Source organism: Balaenoptera acutorostrata, chromosome 16, assembly GCF_949987535.1.
Source record: "Balaenoptera acutorostrata chromosome 16, mBalAcu1.1, whole genome shotgun sequence".
Classification (NCBI taxonomy): domain Eukaryota; kingdom Metazoa; phylum Chordata; class Mammalia; order Artiodactyla; family Balaenopteridae; genus Balaenoptera; species Balaenoptera acutorostrata.
Window position 1 is genome coordinate 35,388,019 of NC_080079.1, and position 21,664 is coordinate 35,409,682.

At 36.4% G+C, this 21,664-nt stretch overlaps 1 protein-coding gene across 2 annotated transcripts in view; it reads right to left on the bottom strand.

The window, feature by feature from the left end:
- Positions 1-1,479: 1,479 nt before the first annotated feature.
- The window catches only part of MARCHF5 (membrane associated ring-CH-type finger 5), a 54,265-nt gene continuing 34,080 nt past the window's right edge, over positions 1,480-21,664 (bottom strand). The window contains exons 3-6 of one of the 2 annotated variants that reach the window (XM_057530632.1): positions 12,280-12,410; positions 5,460-5,643; positions 5,169-5,335; positions 1,480-4,392 (exon numbers count right to left, since the gene is read on the bottom strand). In XM_057530632.1, the coding sequence (XP_057386615.1) occupies positions 4,276-4,392; positions 5,169-5,335; positions 5,460-5,643; positions 12,280-12,410 (599 nt within the window). In that variant the 3' untranslated portion in view covers positions 1,480-4,275. The remainder of the gene's footprint in view (positions 4,393-5,168; positions 5,336-5,459; positions 5,644-12,279; positions 12,411-21,664) is intronic. The other variant, XM_057530633.1, reaches the window with a different exon arrangement.

Below are 21,664 nucleotides of genomic sequence, written 5' to 3' on the forward strand. Positions count from 1 at the left end.
GAGTCTTAACCACTAGACCACCAGGGAAGTCCCAATCGTGCACTTTACATGTCTTATTTTTGGTGTACAATTATCTGAATTGGTAAATACACTGATATTCTGATACATAAGAATAAATACGTTGTTCAATGTGAATTATTAAAAGGTCATGAATGTATTACCTCTCAGTTCCTGCTACAGATTGTTCCTTGCTAATTTTAAACTAGAGACAGTCTGTATTTAAGGAGGGCACATCTTCTAAGATTTCAAAGTATTCAACAGCAGCCCATGAATGCTGTAATTTGTGGAATAGAGTAGTAAACAAAAGTAAAACAACCCCCCCCCACACCCTTATGGATCTTACATCCTTGTGGGGGGTAATATCATAATAAGACTAAGTAAGATCTGTTGTGTACTTTGAAGACTCTAAACATCTCAAAGCAGGTTTATTTCCCATCTACCAAAGGATTTATTAGCACAGTGCTTGGCTCATACAGGTGCTCAACAAACATCTGGTAAAGTAGGATACATTGTTGGCCTACAGTAACCTTGGCAGGCTGTTAGCAGTAAGATAAATCCACTTGGGCTTGACCAGAACAGCAGAGCCTCTGTTACTTGCCCAAATCTTCTACACTGAGCTGCAAACCCTTCTTCTCTTCCCTTTGCTCAGGATCTTTGCTCCAGGAAGGCAATTAAACAAGACATTTCATCACTATACCCATTAGAGGGTGTGTGGGTGGCAGGTAGCAGAGAAGCGGCAACCTTGAGATCCCAGGGGACCAAAGAAAGGTTATGGGCAAACCAACCTCCAAGTTGGCACAGATATATTTAGTTTCTCTGTGTATCAAAGTGTCCCAGCATGTTACCTCACTTAATCCTCACAATAACCCAGGAGATTGGTTTTATAATCTTCATCTTATTGATAAGGAAGTTGAGGGTCTATCTGAAAGGTAAAGCAACTTGCCCTACAACCAATTAAACATCAGCTAGAATATGCATCCAGGACTGACTCTACGGCTGTTTCTCTGCTCGTCTGTCTCTCAGATGGTGGCAGTGAAATGATTTAGACACAATACTATCCCCATGGATGGAAAGGCCTTTATTTGATGTACTCATTCTGGAAGATTCTAATCTTCTTCAGAAACTAAAGTTCTTAGTATCTTGGAGGAAGCAACTTTTTCTGTGTTCCCAACTCACATGAGTATACTTCGATACCTGTGGCATGAGACCACCCACAGATCTCGTCTAATCATACTCCAAGTGGCTCTGAGGGTAGGTGAGGGGGGATTCATTTTAAAAATTAAAACATACTTGGAATTTAGGCTCATCTGCTTATGAAATTAAGACATATTTCTCTACAGTTCTTAAAAAATTCAGATTATTTGTACTAAGAGAAAATCTCACTAGTATCTCGATTACTATGATTTAAAAAGAATTATGTAGGTACAGAATAAACAAATTATGTTTTGGAAGTTGTTCAACAGACAAAGTACACCTAGAGAACATAAAAATTCTTTATTTAACCTAATCCAGCCAGTGTTGAGATAGTCTGCTATGTTAAAAACAGGACGTTTAAAAAAATTACAGCACAGTTAGCAAGGCAGTGACTAAGTCACTCAGTTTAATTTTATATTCTTCACAGTCATTTGATAATCATGTAATGATGAACAATATTTTCTGCCACTTTGGAGATAAGTTAAATTCTGCAAAGAAGAGAATTCTACTAGTTGTCATTGAATTTTATAAAAGAGGTTTAAAACATTAAAGTTTATAGAAATAACACAGTAAAGCAACGTGAAAATAAACTGGAAAACACAAATATACCTGCCCATCCCAAAAGTCTAGAGCATCCCTTTAATCTGTCCCCTAATGTTTCTCATTTACTGCCTCATTCCCTTTTCCTAGTGTTCAGCAATTAAGACACTACTGCTCTGTAGACGCTATTTTGAGCTTAAAGTGCCTCTCTCTGTTTCTTTAATTTCTCAGTTAATCCTAGAAACATTCTAACCATTACTTGTATTTCAGAGATGAAGAAAACTGTAGCTGAGAGCAAGTTAAGTCACTTGATGAAAGTCATACATACAGTTATTAAAAGCAGAATTAGGATCTGAACCTAGGTCCACTCAACTTTAGTCAGCCCGTGCTTTTGTTGATTCAGGGTGGTGCAGGACACTTTCTGAAGAGGCTGGTACCTGGTACTTCTTGAGCTAAGGCTCTTTAGATTTAAATGTGTTTAATTCCACGGCTGAGGCTACTCTGGTCCCCAGGCACTTGCAGTTCCCTCCCCACAGCCCTCGAAACTCCTTCTCCCTGCCCCTAAACGATTAGAGTTGTTTCTCTGGCCCTCACAAGCCCTGATGCCAAACAAATCCAAGCAGTTATTCCCCCATTTTGGGCATAAAGTAATAAATGGGGAACTGTGTGCTTGTGTAACTTTAGTAAAGGCTGCTAAAAGCTGTTCTATATAACAAAATTATGCAGGAAATATCCAGTATGTCTTTTCATATTGAAAATTTAAGAAAGCCAATATATTTTATAAGCACAGCTATATAATCTGTTATTTTTATATATAATCATAGATTTTATATTTCCCCTTCAGAACTGTAGCAGTGATCTTAATATAAGGCTCACTGTCAGTCAAATATTCCCTTCCTCCCCAAGTAATTACAACTTTGAATGTTCAATAGCCATTCACATAAATTTCATGTTATAACTCAAAATTAAGACATTCATACTATAGAAAGGTACCAGTCTTAAATTACTGAAGTTAACATATACTACTGTAATCTAACATAGCTCAATCTATACTTGCTACAATCCTAAAGAGAAGTGGCCACTTATCAGTAAGGGGGAACATTCATATTGTCATGCATTAGATGCTGTGAACAAGAAAATAAATAGGGTTTTTGGAACTATCTTTAAAAAACTTAATACTAATTGATGAAAATAACTCCAAGACCAGATCGCTGAACATTAAAAGGGTCACTACTGAACAGCTTAAAATAAATAACTGCTTTTGAAAAATGAATATAAAACTAGTTAAACAGTGACTATTAAGGTGCTAGCCTCCTCAGTATGACAAGCAATTTAAATTTAAAAATATTAGTATTGTTTTTTTTTCTTATAATAATCTGACACAAACAATGACCTTAATATTTACTCAAGACTTGTTTTCATAATTATTTCCTCACTGACTGGTATAAAAACAAAGAGCTCAAGGCCTCACCTTGGTTTACTCACTGCTGGTTTTCTACCTGTTGAAACTAGATTGTAAACTATATAAAAGCAGGAACCAAGTCTGTCTTGTTCACCACTGTATCCCCACAGCACTTTGCATAGTGCCTGGGGAAGTAGGAGGTGATCAACAAACACTTGAATAACTGAATCGATGAGAAAGGAGAGGAAAATAACTTTATTGATGTTTTGCAAATCGTTCTCTGTGCTCAAACTACTATAAACTAATTTCTAGAAACACGAATTTAAAAACCTTACTCCGGTGATGGAAGGACCTGATGTCGCTGTCTCTGTCTCTGTCTCTCTCACTCACATACACACACACACACACACACACACACACACACACACACACAGTAATTAAGACTGCATGAGTCAAAATTACAATATGAACTATGAGATGTCAACATTATATAAATAAAATTTAATAGTGAAAAAGTGATCTGGAAGCCCTGTGAAATTTTACCCTACACATTTTGGAGGACATCACATGGGTTAAGAAAAAGAAAACAAAATTGCATTTGTTCAGATAATCATTTGAATGTTTACATACATTTTTGGTTTGTTAATTATGTATAACTAATTTACATTTCCTCATATTAACATATACTCCTGTTTAGCTTGTAATCAAATTATGCCAGTGAGAAAAATCCTCATAGTACCTTCATTGAGTTGCTGATTCTAAGAAAACACTGAACATGAACATGTACAAAAGAGGCCTTTGAATAAAACGGCATGTGCATTTTTAAATATTTGCACAGTTTGATCTTTACATTTCTGTCTGAAGAAAATATGAACAAAACTCAGGTTCACCATGCTAAAATAATGGTTCAGATGACTGCCATAAAAGAAGTACATACAAAAGAATGAAAACAAATCAAATCCTTAGGTTCCGTGATTACTGAGAGGGTTTCCCCTTCCCTAAGTGCTTTATTTTACTTCTTAAAAATATGAGAGCAGCAGCTTATCGCAAGTCTCCACTACTGTGCATTAATGATGGAATCAAAACAACACAACAGACTCATAAGAATGAGAGGACTGCAGAACAACGAGAAGTCAGTTTTATGCTTCTTCTTGCTCTGGATAATTTAGAATTTTGCGGTGTGCCTGACGTAAATATTGCTGCTGTTTGAAGTAAACCTTGAATGCTCCTTTAATGGCAACAAAAGCAATTCCACCCTAAAAAAAAAAAATTAGCTTTTTATAATGCAGATTTAGAGGAACATAATAAAAATCATTTTACTTAAATCACAAAAGACACAGGCATTGTTGCTAATTCAGATGACTGCAAATGAAATAGTTCTCTTTTTTTTACTAGGGGGTAAGATAGGACTAGACATTAGAGGTCAGAAAGCCTTTATCCTCTCTGAGTGATCTTCCTTCCACTTAGCTCTAAATCCATTCTCATATAGTAGAGAGAATGCCCAGGCATTATATGCAGGCTGCTACCAGAGGGGAGAAGTGGGAACAATAATAATGACACCAAACAACATAAGGGCTTACTATGTGCTAGCACTTCAAATGAATTATCTCATTTAACCCTCACAATAATCCTGAGGTAGCTACCATTACTATCTCCATTCTACAAGCACAGAGAAATCAAGAAATTTTATTTAGGTTTCTCAGCAAGGCAATCTCTGTGATAGGATTTGAACTGGGCAATCTGGCCCTAGAGCAGAAACTTTTCAACACTATCTTTCGGGAGTAATGATTCACGCGCATCCCAGGAGAGAACTCCCACAGCATAGTTCCAGAAGACCAGAACTACTGCAGTGGAGCCTCCTCTTCTTATTGCTATTGGATGACAGCGGGGATCAAATAGAGACTTAAGGCACAGGAGCCATAGTATAAATATTTATATAGTCCCATTCTTCTTTTTTTTTTTAAAAAACAAATACACAGTTCTTTCTCTTTTGCATAGTCACTTGAAAAAAGTAATATTAAAGCCACCTTACCAAGATTGTCCTTTGTAAATTAGAGTTAACACTACTGAACATTAGTTTACCAACTATTGTCGCAATAGTAGGAAAAACAAGGGCTCCACACAAAATTCGGGTCGCAGAGACATGATCTGCTAAAGGATTAGCCTCAGCTGGAATTCGAGGAACAGGGCAACCAATCCCTAGAGAAAAAAATGTAGGGTATTAGTGCTAATAAATCAGAGTATCTAAAATATCTTCGCATGTTAGGATTTGTCCACAAGATTAATTTGGTATGTTCATTACCAGCACAATTCAGGGCCTTACCTGGAAATATACTGTTCAAAATCTGTAGTTTATTTGAGTATTTGCGCCATAGTCTAAGCACATAGTCCTCCCAGCGAATCATCTTGCCTAATATCAGCATGACAGGAATAGTAGGAAGTCCAATTAAAAGGAATAAAGGATCAGCTCTCTCCATAACATCCAGACCTTCTTTATGGCCTACAACCTGTGAAACAGATAGCATTTGCTCCAATCATTTCCTCATCTAATGAAGGGTTGCATGCTTGAGTGCAATTCATTTTAGAGGAAATGCTAATTTCAAAAGAATACAGAAATAAAAAGTTTTAAAAATAAGCTGGAAAGCTATCAATCCTGATATATTTATAAGAAATGTCTCTCATGCAAGGGGAAAAAGAAAAGCTCCCAAGCTGTTTCATATTACATTGGAATAAAAGCTTTAAAACCCACATTGATTACATTTCAATAGAGGGGAGGGGACTTCTGGTTCTTGCTTCCGTTCCTCTATTTAATTTGGTTAGACTGGGCTATAATTTTAGGTCTCATGTGTCTTCCAGAAGAGCAACTGTTTTCCTGCTCTTCCTACTAGGAGGTAAGCACAGCCAGCCAAGGGGCAGGACCCGCCTTCAGGAGATGGTCTGAAATCTCATTTCTCTTTGGCTTTCTCCCTGCTCAGTGGTGTCTGGGATTGAGTGATTTCTCTGGCTGGCTAAATGCCTGCTCTACAGACCTAACTCTCCTAAAATGCAATTCCAAGGTCTAGATTTGAGGGAATGCAATAGGAGGTCCAGTTTTGGCTACAGGTTCCAGTCACTTTTTCTAATCCAGGAACCCAAGGGTGCCTATCTATGGGGTAATAAAGCTAAAACACTCCTTCCCCTCTCATCTGGGTCTTGGGGTTATTTCTCAGTTGGTTTAGATCTGAGAGGGCAAGAAGGACATGATTAATTCGCATGTGTGAATCTCCATACTTCCCCTCCTGGCAAAATTCTTTTCACTTGCTGATCAATCTCGGTCTTACATGTCTCTCAACATGGCCATTTAGTTGGTGAGCATCTTACTTTTAACTAGAAAATTTCCCTAAAAATTCTTTCACAGGTCTCAAATGACCTCCCTTTAGCCAAAAGTCTCAAATGCTCGCAAATTAAATATATTTCTCTGAGGGATTATTCTTGGCAGTTATGACAGAGGAGACTATTTCAGAATCCTGGGGTTTTAGCCCATCCAGGTATCACAGCTTGATATGAGGAGACTACTATAAAGGTTTCTATAGTTTTTCTGTACACACTTAAGGATTAAACTATGAAGAAAGGATTGTTGATATAGACAATCTATATCTTTGTCTATATCTCTGAGAGGGACGAGGGAAAAGAAAGGAAGGAAAGGTAAGGAGGGAAGGGAGAAAAGAAGGTAGGGAAGACTAAAAGCTCCAGGGACAATATCTACTCAGGAAAGCAAACTCATGAAAAAGTAAATGGGATTTGTTTTAAAAAATGAGATGCCCTTTATGTCAGCTATTATAGCAGAGTTTTTTAGGTGGACTTCAAGGAGATGTGAAATAAGGAAGCTGACAATGGTCATGGCAAATTGAAATTCTAGACAACAGACTTGATCCAGGTAGAAATAGTTTATAAAATTATGTGGAGGGACTTCCCTGGCGGTCCAGTGGTTAAACTCTGCACTTCCAATGCAGGGGGCACAGGTTCAATCCCTGGTCTGGGAACTAAGAGCCCACATGCCATGCTGTGTGGCGTGGCCAAAAAAAAAAAAAAAAAAAAAAAAAAAAAAAAAAGACAAAGTATGTGGAGAGGACCAAAATGGGTGCTTTTAAAATTTCAGCTAAGGATATAGCCCAGACTTTTGTGCATGATTAATTTATCTAACCAAGATGTAACATTAAGGAACAGGGGACTAGCCTCTTCCAAATGGTCAAAACCCATGGTATCAGTATCTGATATTCTTCTGTGTTTCCAGGTAGAAATTAACAACCTCATATCTTGCATGTGAAGGGTGGTTGTTCTGAGCTGCCTAAAGTGAAATAGTCTGGTTCACCACATTTCATAAACACATATCCCACATTGGCAGCAAAAGTGGATTAGCCCAGAAACTGTCTTTACCTATAATGCTTGTCCCATGACACTCTATTTTTTATATCATTTTATTATTTTCAATATTATGATCACTTTAAAGTTATAACTAAATGTGATTTAAATACTCCCGAAGTGTTAGCAAACAAATTTAGAAATTTGAAAAATTCCTTTGTTGGGTTATGTTTTCTTTTCAGAATTTAGGGTTTAAAAATATAAAGCAAAGTGAATATTCAGGTATGGACTATAGTAAGGGAAAATTTATTCCTCATGGGTAGCAGTAAAAACTTTCCAACCAGGTGTCTAAGAATGAGGAAATAAAAAGGAAATTAGGGCAAACAGTGAGCAAAAGCCCATTTTCCCCACCTGTGATCAAGAGGCATGCTTTGTGCTTAAGCTGAGGCTGACCATTACATGCATACCTGCATGCATTCATTCAACTGAATACTGATTATGTGCCAGACACAGGCCTAGGTGCTGGGAATTAAAAGGTGAGCTAAATGGACGTCTTTTGGAGGTAAGAGGCAATCAAATCAAACAAGTGTGCAAATATAAATGTTAAGGAACTAGGACAGTGTAACACCTATAGTGTCATACTACGTGCCGCTACAGTCAGACTCAAGGGTAATAAATTAAAGCTGAATTAAGCAATGGGGCTGATTTAACTTTGGTCAATATAAAACCAGCAAACCTTGTGTAGGATCATGTACATTCTGATGTTATGCCCTAAGACTGAGAAAGAGATAATTTTCAAGACTTAAATTTTGAGGTTAGATTCAGGAACTGTCGAATGTCTTCTCTAAGAATTTTTTATCCATGTACGAAATCAAGGCCTATGGAATTGCAGGTTTAGAGAAAGGTTTGTTTTTCTGCTTAAGAGCTAAAAGCTAAATCTCCATAGTCAGCTAGGCCTGCAGTTCATCAATGCTAAAAAGCTAAGAGTTAGTTTTAATTAAGGTTTGATCTTTTAAAGCACTGCCTATAGAACCCTACTTTTAAAAGGGGGGATGGAACAGCGATGAACTAAAAGGTTTCCTTAGAATTCAGGGTAATTAAATGCAACACATTTAAAAAAAAAAAAATGCAACACAATTAAGAAGGGACAATGCTTGTGGGGGCTGCTCTACAGCAGAGGCAGAAGCAGAGCTGGGCCGGGTGTTAGTGTTCCACGGTTCCCGGATACAATGCTCCAGCTGCCTCTGGGGCCAGCTTTCATTTCAGGAGCCCTAGATTAGGGACAGGAGTCCTAATGCTTCTTCCTTGCTGGAAGGTGGTACTGGTACTGGACATGTAAGCTCTCTGAACCTGTAAACTAGGAATAATTGATAGTATCTATGTCACAAGATTGTTGCAAGAATTATACGCATCGGTGCTTGAAAGGTGTTCAGCCAGGTGCCAGGGGAAAAAAAAGTTAACTATCACATTGTCTTTTCAACAAATTTAAATCAAAGGGGCCATTCAAGTTCTTTACAATGAACAGGGATTGAACCTAAGACTGGTTCATGAAGAAATAAATGGGAAAAAAACAGTGATCTGATTCCTTAATCTGATTTACCTGAACTTCAGAGAAGTCAGAGAACAAAAGGAAAAAAAATAGTTAAGTGTTAAAAAGAAAATCCTAAATTCTGCTGATGGAGTAGGGGGCACGACTGCTATCAAATATTCAGAAAGATAAAAGTCTTCCAAATACTCTTAAATCACACAACAGGAGCTATCTACTGTCACAGCTAATCGCTCCCATTTCTGGGCTAAAAAAAAAATCTTTTCAAGTGAGACAGTACATGTGAAGGTTATATCTAAATGGTAACACATAATATATATATGCATTATCATCGTTTTAGTTCTTTTCTGTCACCATTAACCTTCTTTACTGTCACCATTAACATGTTTATTTTTGTCTCCTTGCTCATATCATTTCCTCCTCTCTACCAATCCAAATTATCCTCTTCAAGGGTCAGCTCAAGACTTATTTTTTTCATAACTTCAAATGATCTTTCACTTTTACTGAATTAAAATACTGTTAAGGTAGTCTTTCCTTAATTGGCTCCTGTTGTTGAAGTGTCTCATTAATTACGAGAATTCTTTTTAAGACTGTGCTAGCCTAAAATCTTTTCAAAAAGAGCCATCCCATTTCTTATGGTCAATTAGGTCTTAAAGAGAAATCACTCAATCTCAGAGGGCCTTAGTTTCCCCATCTGCAAAAATATACTTTTGTATAATGTATTTGTACATTAAACAATGTATAATCTCTTAAGTTTTCAGGTCTTTGTCAGTCCTAGTGAATGGTCCTGAACTTCCTTGATCTAATGATATACTAATACTCATTACTGGAGCTTAACAAATTATTACAGAACATATAATCAGTTAAACAAACCTGTTACTACCTGATAGAATTGGTCATATTAAAAAAATCATTATTTATGAAAGCCTTCTAAAGTTAACGTCTGTGTATATGCTATACAGGGAACACCTACATATAAGATAGTCTCTACTTTCTCAAGGAAATTACCTGCTAATAGGAAGAGTAAGGCCTGAATACAGCAAAAGTTAAATAACTTAGGTAATCTATATAAGATATAGCACTTGGTCAACATAGGACTGGCTGCCATTTGAGGAATAAAAATGTCATGAATGCAGAGGAAGAAGAAATCACACTGGGCAGGAGTTGCCTGATAAGTTTCATGGAGGGAAAGTGGCTGAACTAAGCCTGGAAGGAGGGTTTAAATTCGGAGAGAAAGGACTGAAAGGACAGGTATTAGGCAGGGAGGGTGACATAAGCCAAAGGACAGAGGTAAAAAAACTAAACAACATAAGGATGGGTTGGAGGAGACAGCCCAATAGGCCTCAAAGTAGAATGAAGTGAAGATTGTGGAGAACACTGCATAACAAACCAGGTTAAGGAAATGGAATCTTTTCCAAGTCAGTGATTCTCAATCTTTATCCACTATCCTATAACAAATGATTTGTGATTCATTCCAGTGACTACATCCAGATTTCTGGGGTGTCATCAACATTTTATAAAGAAGCATTGCAATATTCTGTCTCACCATGATTATTAATGGAGCAACCAGAATGGCGGCTCACTATGGACCTTGCATAGATAGGTTATGTGCAACTTCTAGAATATTACATATAATCCCTTCGATTCCTTTTTCTTTCATGTACTCTTTAATTTATATTAAAGAAAAGTAAGTTATATCATCTACAAACCAAAGTGTGTTAACCATTACTGAGTTAGTCAGGAAACATTTAACCGGGCTTCCCTGGTGGCGCAGTGGTTAAGAATCCGCCTGCCAACGCAGGAGACATGGGTTTGAGCCCTGGTCTGGGAGGATCCCACATGCCGCGGAGCAACTAAGCCCGTGTGCCACAACTACTGAGCCTGCACTCTAGAGCCCACGAGCCACAACTGCTGAGCCCATGTGCCACAACTACTGAAGCCTGCGTGCCTAGAGCCCGTGCTCAGCAACAAGAGAAGCCACTGCTATGAGAAGCCTGCGCACCACAATGAAGAGTAGCCCCTGCTCAGCGCAACTAGAGAAAGCTTGCATGCAGCAACAAAGACCCAACGCAGCCAAAAATAAAAATAAATAAATTTATTAAAAAAAAAAAAAAAGAAACATTTAACCAATCTAGGTGCTGCTTTCGAAAATGATCACTTAAGTTAGAGGAGACGTTAAGCTTTGAAGTAAAACGTTGAAAGGTATTATTTTAGGAAGATTCATATGGAAGGATGGATCGACAGAAAAGAATGAAGTTAAAACAATCAAGAGGCTCCTTTAGCCATCCAGGTATGATGGGAGAAAGACAATAAGTCAGGTATTAAAGATTGTGGAAAGGAAGCCACAGATGTTAAGACATATCTAGATGGAAACTGCTTGGACTCAGTGGACTGGATATAGCGCTATGAAGTAGAAAGAGTTAAAGGTAATCCTAAGAATGTAGGCTACATATCAAGTAGATGAGAAAATAATTGTAGGAATCAAAGATACAGAGAAATTATAACAGAGAATAAATTTAGGTTTCAAATTGAGGAAAAGACAAGTTTGATTTCAATAATATTGAGTGTGAAGTCATAAGAGGTCATTTAAGAAGGGCCATGCTGTTCTTATAGGACTGATTTTGGGAAAAGATTAGGGTGAAAGACATAGATCTGAACACAAAACGCTCAGTTAAGATGGCTGGAAATCTTCAAAGAAGAGGTATACAGAGAGAAGAGTCAAGGGCCTGGGACTAAATCTTGAAATTTAAGTCATTCTAATTTTCATCTAGTTACTAACTGTAGCATTGTTTCGTAATAGCAAAAAACTAGAAGTAACTGTCTAATCAATAAGAGACTGGTTAGTAAACTGCTGAAATTCTATACAAAGAATGCTATGCAGATTTCTCCATACTTTGTGAAAAGATCTCTAAAATTCATTGTTTTTGGAAAAAGGGGGTTCAGGTCTAATACGTTTCCTTTTGGGGGGAAAACTATAATGTGTGTGGGAGAACATATTTATTTTATCTTGCATACGCACAAAGAAAGTCTGGAAGAATATATCTGGCTACCTGAGGAGAGGGGAACCTGGGCAAATGAAGGAGAGGAGTAAGAAGACTTTCCCCTAGAGAGCTTTTATATATTTTCTTATTTTTAAGCCATGAGAATGTTATTACTTGTTCAAATAATAATTTAAAAAACTCCTAACAAAAATCTATTTAATCTGTTTGATCTTCATATCAAAAGTAACATCATCAAATAGAATAAAATAGTGAACCTGCATCACTGTCACCGCTCCATAAGTTACAGCTGTCCAATAGATAGAGCCAACCATTATTCCTGCTGCAGCAAATGGACAGGCTTTTGAGATCAGTCTATCTGCAAGATCCAAGACGTAAACAACTGGACCTATAATATAAAGAAAACAAAGTTTCAACACAAGACAGATTTAAAAAAAAAAAAAAAAGACCACAGATCTAAAATATTTTTATGAAGTTGGATGCCCTGATGCTTTAGAAATAACTTATAAATGTAATGGGAACCTAGATTTGAACAGATTTAGAATTTCTCAGTCATTTCCATGAATAGCTGAGTTTTACTTCCTAACTCCTAGGAAATAGCCTCTTCAAATTTTTATCTTTATCAGTAAACCTAAGAGTAAAGCCTTAAACACAGCTACTTCTTATAAAGGAAAATAGTTCTCTTACTTCTCTTAATGACACTGGCTACTGCAGAATGACATGGCCATTTCAACTTGCTCTTCACAAACAGTTCCTGGCCACAATTAGATTCTACAGTACTTGGTAAGACTATCATTTCTTTGACTTCACTTATTACTTCCTTGATAGTGTGTGAAGGTAACCTAGGCTATTTTTATGTAGTTATACAAAGTCAACCTATCTTACTTTGATATCCAATATACTATATTTAGTTGAGTACTATTCTCTAACAAACTACTTTTAATGATCATGCCAGTTTTTATGGCATTCCAACAGCTGTATATGCCAATTATGCTTCTATTATTATTATGTGCTTACAAAGTGAAATTTGGTTATTATCTCCTCTGGTAGTTATTTGGAATAACTATACTAGGAGGAATTATAATAATTGCAATTAAGCCCGGTATAATTTAGCTCCAGAATTTTCCAGAATAGTGGAACAGTCTTAGACCTGAATTAGAGCAAGGCCTAAAGGACTGAATATCTAAGTTGAACTAAAGGAACATGCAACCTTGACTTAATAATCATCATATTTGTTGAATGCCCTCTACGTACAAACTATCACTTAGGACATTTTCTTAGAAATGTATAAGAGGTATTACCTACCTCTGGGGGCTTACAATCTATAGGAGGATGCTGTATACAAAACCAACTTATTTTCATTGTACAAAGAAATTCAAATAGCAATATATGATAAAATCATTAAAAGAACAAGCATCCATCCATATAGCACTATATGATAAAATCATTTAAAAGAACAAGCATCCATCTATCCATCCAGCAATAGTTCCCCCTGATTGCTGGAGCCAGTAATATTACTAGTCACTGTATAAAGAGAGACCATACTGTGAAGAAGGAAGAACATTAGGAGAGATGTCAAAGGGACCTATGATTTAAATTTAGCATATAAACTTACTACTGTCAAAATCTAACTTTTATAACATTTAAAACTATGACAGGTATCTTTTGGGACCAAAGAGATAAAGTAAGCCTAGTTCAATGTGTACTGACTCTACATTCTACATGATAGCAGGCGCTGTGCCACACATTACATGTATCATTATATAATCCCATAATGTAGGGTTTAATCCTTAAAATACACAAATTTGCAGGTTTAAGTTTATAACCCTCTCAGAAGGCACAATAAAAAGCATTTTAGTAAGTCACCAAAGATCCCTGAAATGCTGGTACTAAAAGTTAAAGCCAATAGGTATATATAAAGCCTCAAAACTTCAGCTTTCATATTTTCTATCGATAGTTCTTTAATCAGAAAATTAAAGCCACAAAACAACAACTACAGACTCTTTACAGCACGTTTCCACCTACCAACATCACACCTATCTGAAGTCAATCCCCACTTATACACCAGATCCCATCCCCTCACCAACTCAAAGACACAGCTCTAGCAATTCACTTCTATCCTCCTACATCATTTCCCCCTACCCTTTATTGGATTATTTTCATCAAACATGTCATTATTTATTCTATCTTAAAAAAAGGAGAAACACCTTCTCTTGATCCTTCTCTTCCCACTGCTCCATTTCTTTGCTCCCTTTACAACAAAATCACTCAAAAGACTCTTCTGTTTTCACTCTCTCTCTTCAATTCTCTCTTGAATCCACTCCACCAAAACTGCTCATCAAGGTCACTAACAACCCACACATAGCTAAATCCAATGGTCTAATATCAGCCTTCCTCTTATTTGGGCTACCACCAACATCTGATAGATGTTCCCTTCTTCTTCCCAATAATCAATGCATCTCCAGGACATCACCATCTCTTGGTTTTCTTTCCATCTCACCGGTCACTAACTTTTCAGTCTCCTTTGCTGGTTCCTCCTCTTTTTCTTGACCAAAGTGAGGTCCACCCTGCCAACTTCTACTTCATCACACTCCCTATTTGATTACTCTGCTCTATTTTTCTTTTTCCTAAAGCACTTACCACCTAACATACTCTAATTTACTTATTGTTTCCACCTACTAGAATAGGGGTTGAAAAACTATGGCCCATGGGCCAAATCCACCTCGCTGTTATTATAAATAAATTTTCGAGAAACATGGCCACATGCAAAGTTAGCTGACCCTTGAACAACACGGGTTTGAACTACACGGATCCACTTACACTAGGATTTTTTTCAATAGTAAATACTACAGTTCTACACAATCCTCTGTTGGTTGAATCCATGGATATGGAGGGATACAGAGGAGCTGTGGATATGGAGGGCTGACTATAAGTTATATGTGGGTTTTTGAATGCACAGAAGGTTGGCACCCCTTCCCCCGTCCAAGCCCGCACTGTTCAAGGGTCAACTGTATTTACTATATATATATATATATATATATATATATTTTTTTTTTTTTTTTTTTTGCAGAAAAAGTTTGTTGGCTCCTGAACTAGAATATGAGCTCCAAAGCGAAAGTAACCTTTTTATTTTGCTTATTGACGAATCCCAATTCCTTTGATTCTCAAAAATTTGCTTAATTCTCTACTGAGGTACTTATGAAAAACTATGATATGAAAATTTCTAGGTCTTCCTTTTTCATTATTCTGTATGAAGCCCAAGTTATGAGACTATTTTCTACCCAGTCAGAATCAGAATGTATTAGAAGAGAAGGTATTTTACCTGCTTCCAGCTGACCTTCTCCCCCCATTCCCCACCTTTTCAAAAGGGTGCTTGGAAAGATCTACTGATGGAGCAAAGCAATATAATTCCTAAAAAAAGTAACAGATCATTTAGATGAAAACATAGTTCCTAAAAAGTGATCAGTCACTACCAATTTTATCTATTATGAACATGGACAATAGACAGGTGTTTGAATTGTCTTTCCTTTAAAGATCTCAGAAGGTTCCAACAGAATAAGCTCAATTTTCAATTTTCTTCTGAATCACTGGGTATGAATTCTTTCTGTACAAACAAAAACAAACAAATAAATCCTCATACTTCCTTCTGGAAATTTTTTACTTATCCCTTGGGTCATATGCAACAGATGTGCTGGATTAAATGAAGTTACTGGCTGCATTTCATAATCCCTATTTCCAGTTTTTCTGGCAAAATTCTGTCTAGGCTTTTGTTTTAAGTTTATTTTGCCTAAACCTCTCAAGTCTTTTCCAGATAGACTAGTCCAAGATTAGTTTAATATTTAAAAGGAAGGATAAATGCCTAGTGGTAAACATACCATTAGAATTATAAACTGCCACCCAGGGGAGGTATTTCTGAGAGCTAAAGATTATCTAGGCAAGCTATTTGATGAATAAGAACAATCACTCAAATCCTCCGGATGCAGTCCCTCAATCATATTTTTCTTATTAGGAAGCTTATCATGTACTATCCTATGACTTGAGGCCATAAAAGGAAAACAGCAACAGTCATTAGCCTCTTCTTATTGTCAGATTAAAGTACAAACAGTTACGGGAAATGAGGAAAGGCAAGACTCTAGCCCTTGAAAATCTCAATTCTGATGGGAAGGAAGAAGTATGAATAAACGTACTTCACAAGTTAAATATGCAAGGGCATAAAAAGGTTTTATTTAGTATTTTAAAAAGGTATTATTGAATTTTTAATGCCTCAGTGGGCTTCATCACTTATGTTTCCAACAGTACTGTATTTACACAATGAATGGCAATTGGAGAAGCTTTGTATAAATACAAGTTTTGAAAATTCAATAATTTAAAGGGCACTAGGGAAACTTGCAATTAAAAGGAAATCTATTGTGAATTCTTTTGCACAATAAAACTTTTGTAAAGAAAATAACTACACGTAATGTTTTGGGTAAATTCAAATCTTCACATTTCAGATTGGAATGACATCAAACAGTGAGCTGAGAACTATTAGGGAAACTCCTAAGTCCATGTCTATTGAAAAGAAGTAATCAGTTTTATCTGGCAGACACTGCAAAAGTAGATTTGTTGTGATTGTTGTGTTGTGATTTAAATTCAAGTCTCTGTATGCATGGTGTTAAAGGTACATTTTGGAAATTAAGAATTAATGACTGAAGGGCAGCTAATACTTAGTGTTCAAAATCTCCTGGCACTGCATACAATCATACCCAGAATTCCCAGAACCTTTCTTGGGGATAGAAAGGTACCCTCAAAAACACCTCTGACCAATTCTTGAAAAATAATTTCTAAATGCTGCCAGGGTGCTAAAGTTTCTAACACAAAACATAATTTAATGCTTCACAAGATAACCTTGTATAAGTCCCTGAGATGATAACAGCTCCCATGAACTCCAAGGTTTCTGTTAAGTGGCCAAATTTATAAAAGAGATTGCCAGACCCAACTCAAATGCCAACTTGCTAAGCCAAAACATCAACCCCACTTTCAGGTTCAGAACTGCTGAGAATTGCAGATTTTCGAGGTCACCAAGATTCTAACAATACAGTTCTAAACTTCTTTCCTTGCTCCAAGTCTTCTTTTTGTTGCACACTACTTCTGGAATGTCCTGTCCCTACTTTGATTAAATCTGTATGAAAACCCAAATTCCCAATGAAAACTAACCTAACCTGATAGAGGCTGACTAATTGTTCTACCCCACCCTGTTCCACGAGGCTTCCTTTACATACTATCCCACAAAATGCACTTACCCCTTTGCTTGTGCATAATGTTAGTACTTTATGTTCTTGTTCAATGTTTGTTCAGTTGTCTCAATATCCTTTAAGTCTGTCCATGTCAGCATCATCTGAGATTGAAAACTCCCAGGGGGCAGGGGCCATGTCTGTTTAACTCGTTTTGTACAGTGCCTAGGATAGAACCATGTACAGATAGGTGCTTAAAAAATGCTTTTTAATGATGATTGGTATCTATCACTCTCAGGGACTGTCTAAGCTACAGCTATCTTCAGCACATGGTACTTGGCAGTATATCAGGGCACTTTGGCCTGTTCCACAGGGCATTAGAATATAATGGCACAGGACCTAGCTACAGTGCTCTGTGGCAAGTATTTGACTCAATTCATTGTTAAAAAAACAACTTAAAAAAAGTATTAATTATATGGTCCAACAACAAATGTGGATTTTACTGAAAACATGAATATCACAACCACCAATTCAACTGAGTTAAAAACACATGGGAATTTTGATGGGATAGTAAAGAGTTTTAACTTTTAACTCTTTCTCTAGCATTCATCACTGTTTTAAACGCTAAGATGCCGGAGGCTGGGTCTAAGAGCCCCAGACAAGCTCATGTAAGTTCATCTTTAATTGCTCTGCTTGTAGGTTGAGATTTTACCATTTTTTATGTAAAAACAAACATCCTGCAAACTCAGGCTTTAATTTACTTTGCTTAATGATGAAAGTTAGTCATTAGATTGTAAACAGAGGAAAGGATATGTTCTTGGACAATTTTTTATTTAACCAAACTAATAATAATTGACCAAAAACCCCTCAAAACAAAACAAAACCAATGCTGAATAAAAGATTCAGAGTCAAAGTAGATGAATATTATGTCTTGGTGTATATATATAGTGTATTACCAAGAAAAGTAACTAAAGATCATCAAAGTAGTTCTTTATGAGTACATAGCTTGTGCCAAGGGAAAGCTTAAATTTTTCCTCATTAGAATAGATTAGCCCATAGAATATTTGAGGGCTGTAACGTCAACTACTAAGTACTTATTAAGCACCTATTGTACATATAGCATTTTACTATCCATTAAAATAAATGTAAATAAAATTTAACACACTAGCCTCTGCCTCCAAGGAGCCTACAATCTAGTTAGGGACAAACAATAAATACACATTAAACAACTGGAAAACTTTATGGCAAAACTGACAAATATATGATAGTGTCATACAAACTACACAGATACATGTTAACAAATTTTAAGTTAAGATTATAGAGGGGGTAAGGATGCAAGGAGTTTTAATATTACTGTCTGTATGTATATATTTACTAATTAACAGAAGTGAATATTGACCTTGAAATCTATGATCTGAAAAGGGGGGCATGCTAGAAGACCTAACTAGAGGCAAAAGACTTTATTCGAAGGGTTTATATATTTTTAAAAAGCTAGTATGCCAGTAAGGTGGGGGTTAATTGATAGAAACCGTTAGCCAGATCTCTGAAGAACTTGACACAATCGGCAGGAAGGAAGTTCCTGGTGACAGGCATGCTAAAATGAATATGATATTTTAGGAAAACTAGGAATATTTAAAGTCAGAATAAACTAGAATAGAATCCACAAGATTTTGTATCTAAAGTGAGTACAAAAAAAGAGAAAGTAGCATCAATCTAAAGTAGCTTAATAGAGAGTTGAGTTAGAAAGGATAAAGAAATATTAAACCTTATTAGAGAAAAAATGTTTTGTCTGCTTTTAGGAGAAACCATGCCTAAGGTATTAAATTCTTTGAATTTCCAAATTAAAAGTTGAAAAAGTTAAGCTGTGATAAAAGAAACACCACCATCAATTATCATTAATACATAAAAATAGATGGCAATATTAATTATGCACATACTACATATATGCCAAGGAACTGTTATTACATATTCTTTTTTCTTCTTTAAACATACCTATATTTTTCAAATTTTCCATGATGAGAATATAATTACTTTTATTAATAAGAAAAACTACTTTTTAGAGAATAACAAAGGGTTATCATAAAATTCAGGTAACCATACCCTAAGGAAAGTCAACCTGACATTACTGTTTCATTTTCTTTTCCCCTTTATATGAGAAACTCACAGTAGGCTCCTTAGGAGGCAAAATAACAAGGCGGGTAAGGATTAGGTAGGGTCTACCGTGTGAATTTGGACAAAATGCTACCTCCAGACCTCAATTTCTACATCTATAATGATAATGAAGATAATATCTACCTCAGAGTTTTTGTGAAAATTAATGCATATGAAGCTCTTAATACAGTACTTAGTGTTATACTGTACCAATGTCAGATATTAGTTCTTTCAAAAATGGCATACTAAGTTAAGTAGAATAGAACTCTGGAATAGGAGGTATAATCCAAGACAGATGTTTGAGGAAAAATTTATGGTATAAGGCTCTGGTATAAAAATAAGACTGTTTCAGGAAAATCTGAGGTAAGAAATAAAGGACAGATCTTTTTTGCCTAAAGGTCTGGAACAAGGAGGAAGAGGAAAATTCATGGTGCCAGGGAATCTGGGAATGAAGAGGGAGAAGACACCAGACTATAATTAGTAATTACTTTTTAAAAAATGTAAGATTCTGTAATTGTGTTTTGGACCTATAATTCAGCTACCAGTATTTATATATAGTGTGTACCCAGAAAGCCTCACCCTATTGAAGATACTTATTAAAACAAATTTATATTTAAATCTTAGGGAACAAGACTAGATGTGATCCAGCAATAAACACAAGAAATCCTTACTTTGAAAGTATTCTAGTCATCTGCCTCATAAGAGGGTATATAAAAGAGGGCCAAAGAAGATCTAATGAGATGCCTACCTACAAACTTTAACATCAGAGGCTACTCAAAGATTGAATCATTAGGGAATAGGATTTTGGTTTTTCAATTCCTTTATTTTGATCATCCATAGACATTTAGATATAATGCAAAGCAAAAATAAACACTTCTCTGATGGCCAAGTGTAAATATTACTAGAAACTCTTAATTATATGAAGAAAGTACTTGAATTCTTAAGTCTATACTGGTTTTCAAGTAATGAAATAAGCCAACAATATATTTTATGAGAGCAGTCAGGAAAGTAACTGCTTGGATTTATGGTAACAGAGGGCCATGTGGTTAGAGGAAACAATGCAGACTATTCTTAGAAAGTTAACTGATAGCTTAGAAAATATTAAAAATGTAAAATTCTCATTAAATTGAAGCCATGAAAAACTTTTTAAAATTTGGGGAAAATATATTTTATATATATTTAGTACCCTTTTTCAAACAAAAGGATGCTCAACATCACTAATCATTAGAGAAATGCAAATCAAAACTACAATGAGGTATCACCTCACACCAGTCAGAATGGCCATCATCAAAAAGTCTACAAACAATAAATGCTGGAGGGGGTGTGGAGAAAAGGGAACCCTCTGGCACTGTTGGTGGGAATGTAAATTGATACAGCCACTATGGAAAACAGTATGGAGGTTCCTTAAATAACTAAAAATAGAACTAACTACCATACGACCCAGCAATCCCACTACTGGGCATATATATACCCAGAGAAAACCCTAATTCAAAAAGAGTCATGTACCAACATGTTCATTGCAGCTCTATTTACAACAGCCAGGACATGGAAGCAACCTAAGTGTCCATCAACAGATGAATGGATAAAGAAGATGTGGCACATATATACAATGGAATATTACTCAGCCATAAAGAGAAATGAAATTGAGTTATTTGTAATGAGGTGGATGGACCTAGAGTCTGTCATACAGAGTGAAGTAAGTCAGCAAGAGAAAAACGAATAACGTATGCTAACACATATATGGAATCTTAAAAAAAAAAAAAAAAAGTTCTGAAGAACCTAGGGGCAGGACAAGAATAAAGATGCAGATGTAGAGAATGGACTTGAGGACACGGGGAGGGGGAAGGGTAAGCTGGGACGAAGTGAGAGAGTGGCATGGACATATATACACTACCAAATGTAAAACAGCTAGTGGGAAGCAGCTGCATAGCAAAGGGAGCTCAGCTCTGTGCTTTGTGACCACCTAGAGGGGTGGAATAGGGAGGGTAGAAGGGAGATGCAAGAGGGAGGGGATATGGGGATATATGTACATGTATAGCTGATTCACTTTGTGATACAGCAGAAACTAACACACCATTGTAAAGCAATTATACTCCAATAAAGATGTTAAAAAAAAACCCCAACACAGGACTTCCCTGGTGGCACAGTGGTTAAGAATCCGCCTGCCAATGCAGGGGACGCGGGTTCGAGCCCTGGTCCAGGAAGATCCCACATGCCGCAGAGCAACTAAGCCTGTGCACCACAACTACTGAGCCTGCGCTCTAGAGCCCATGAGCCA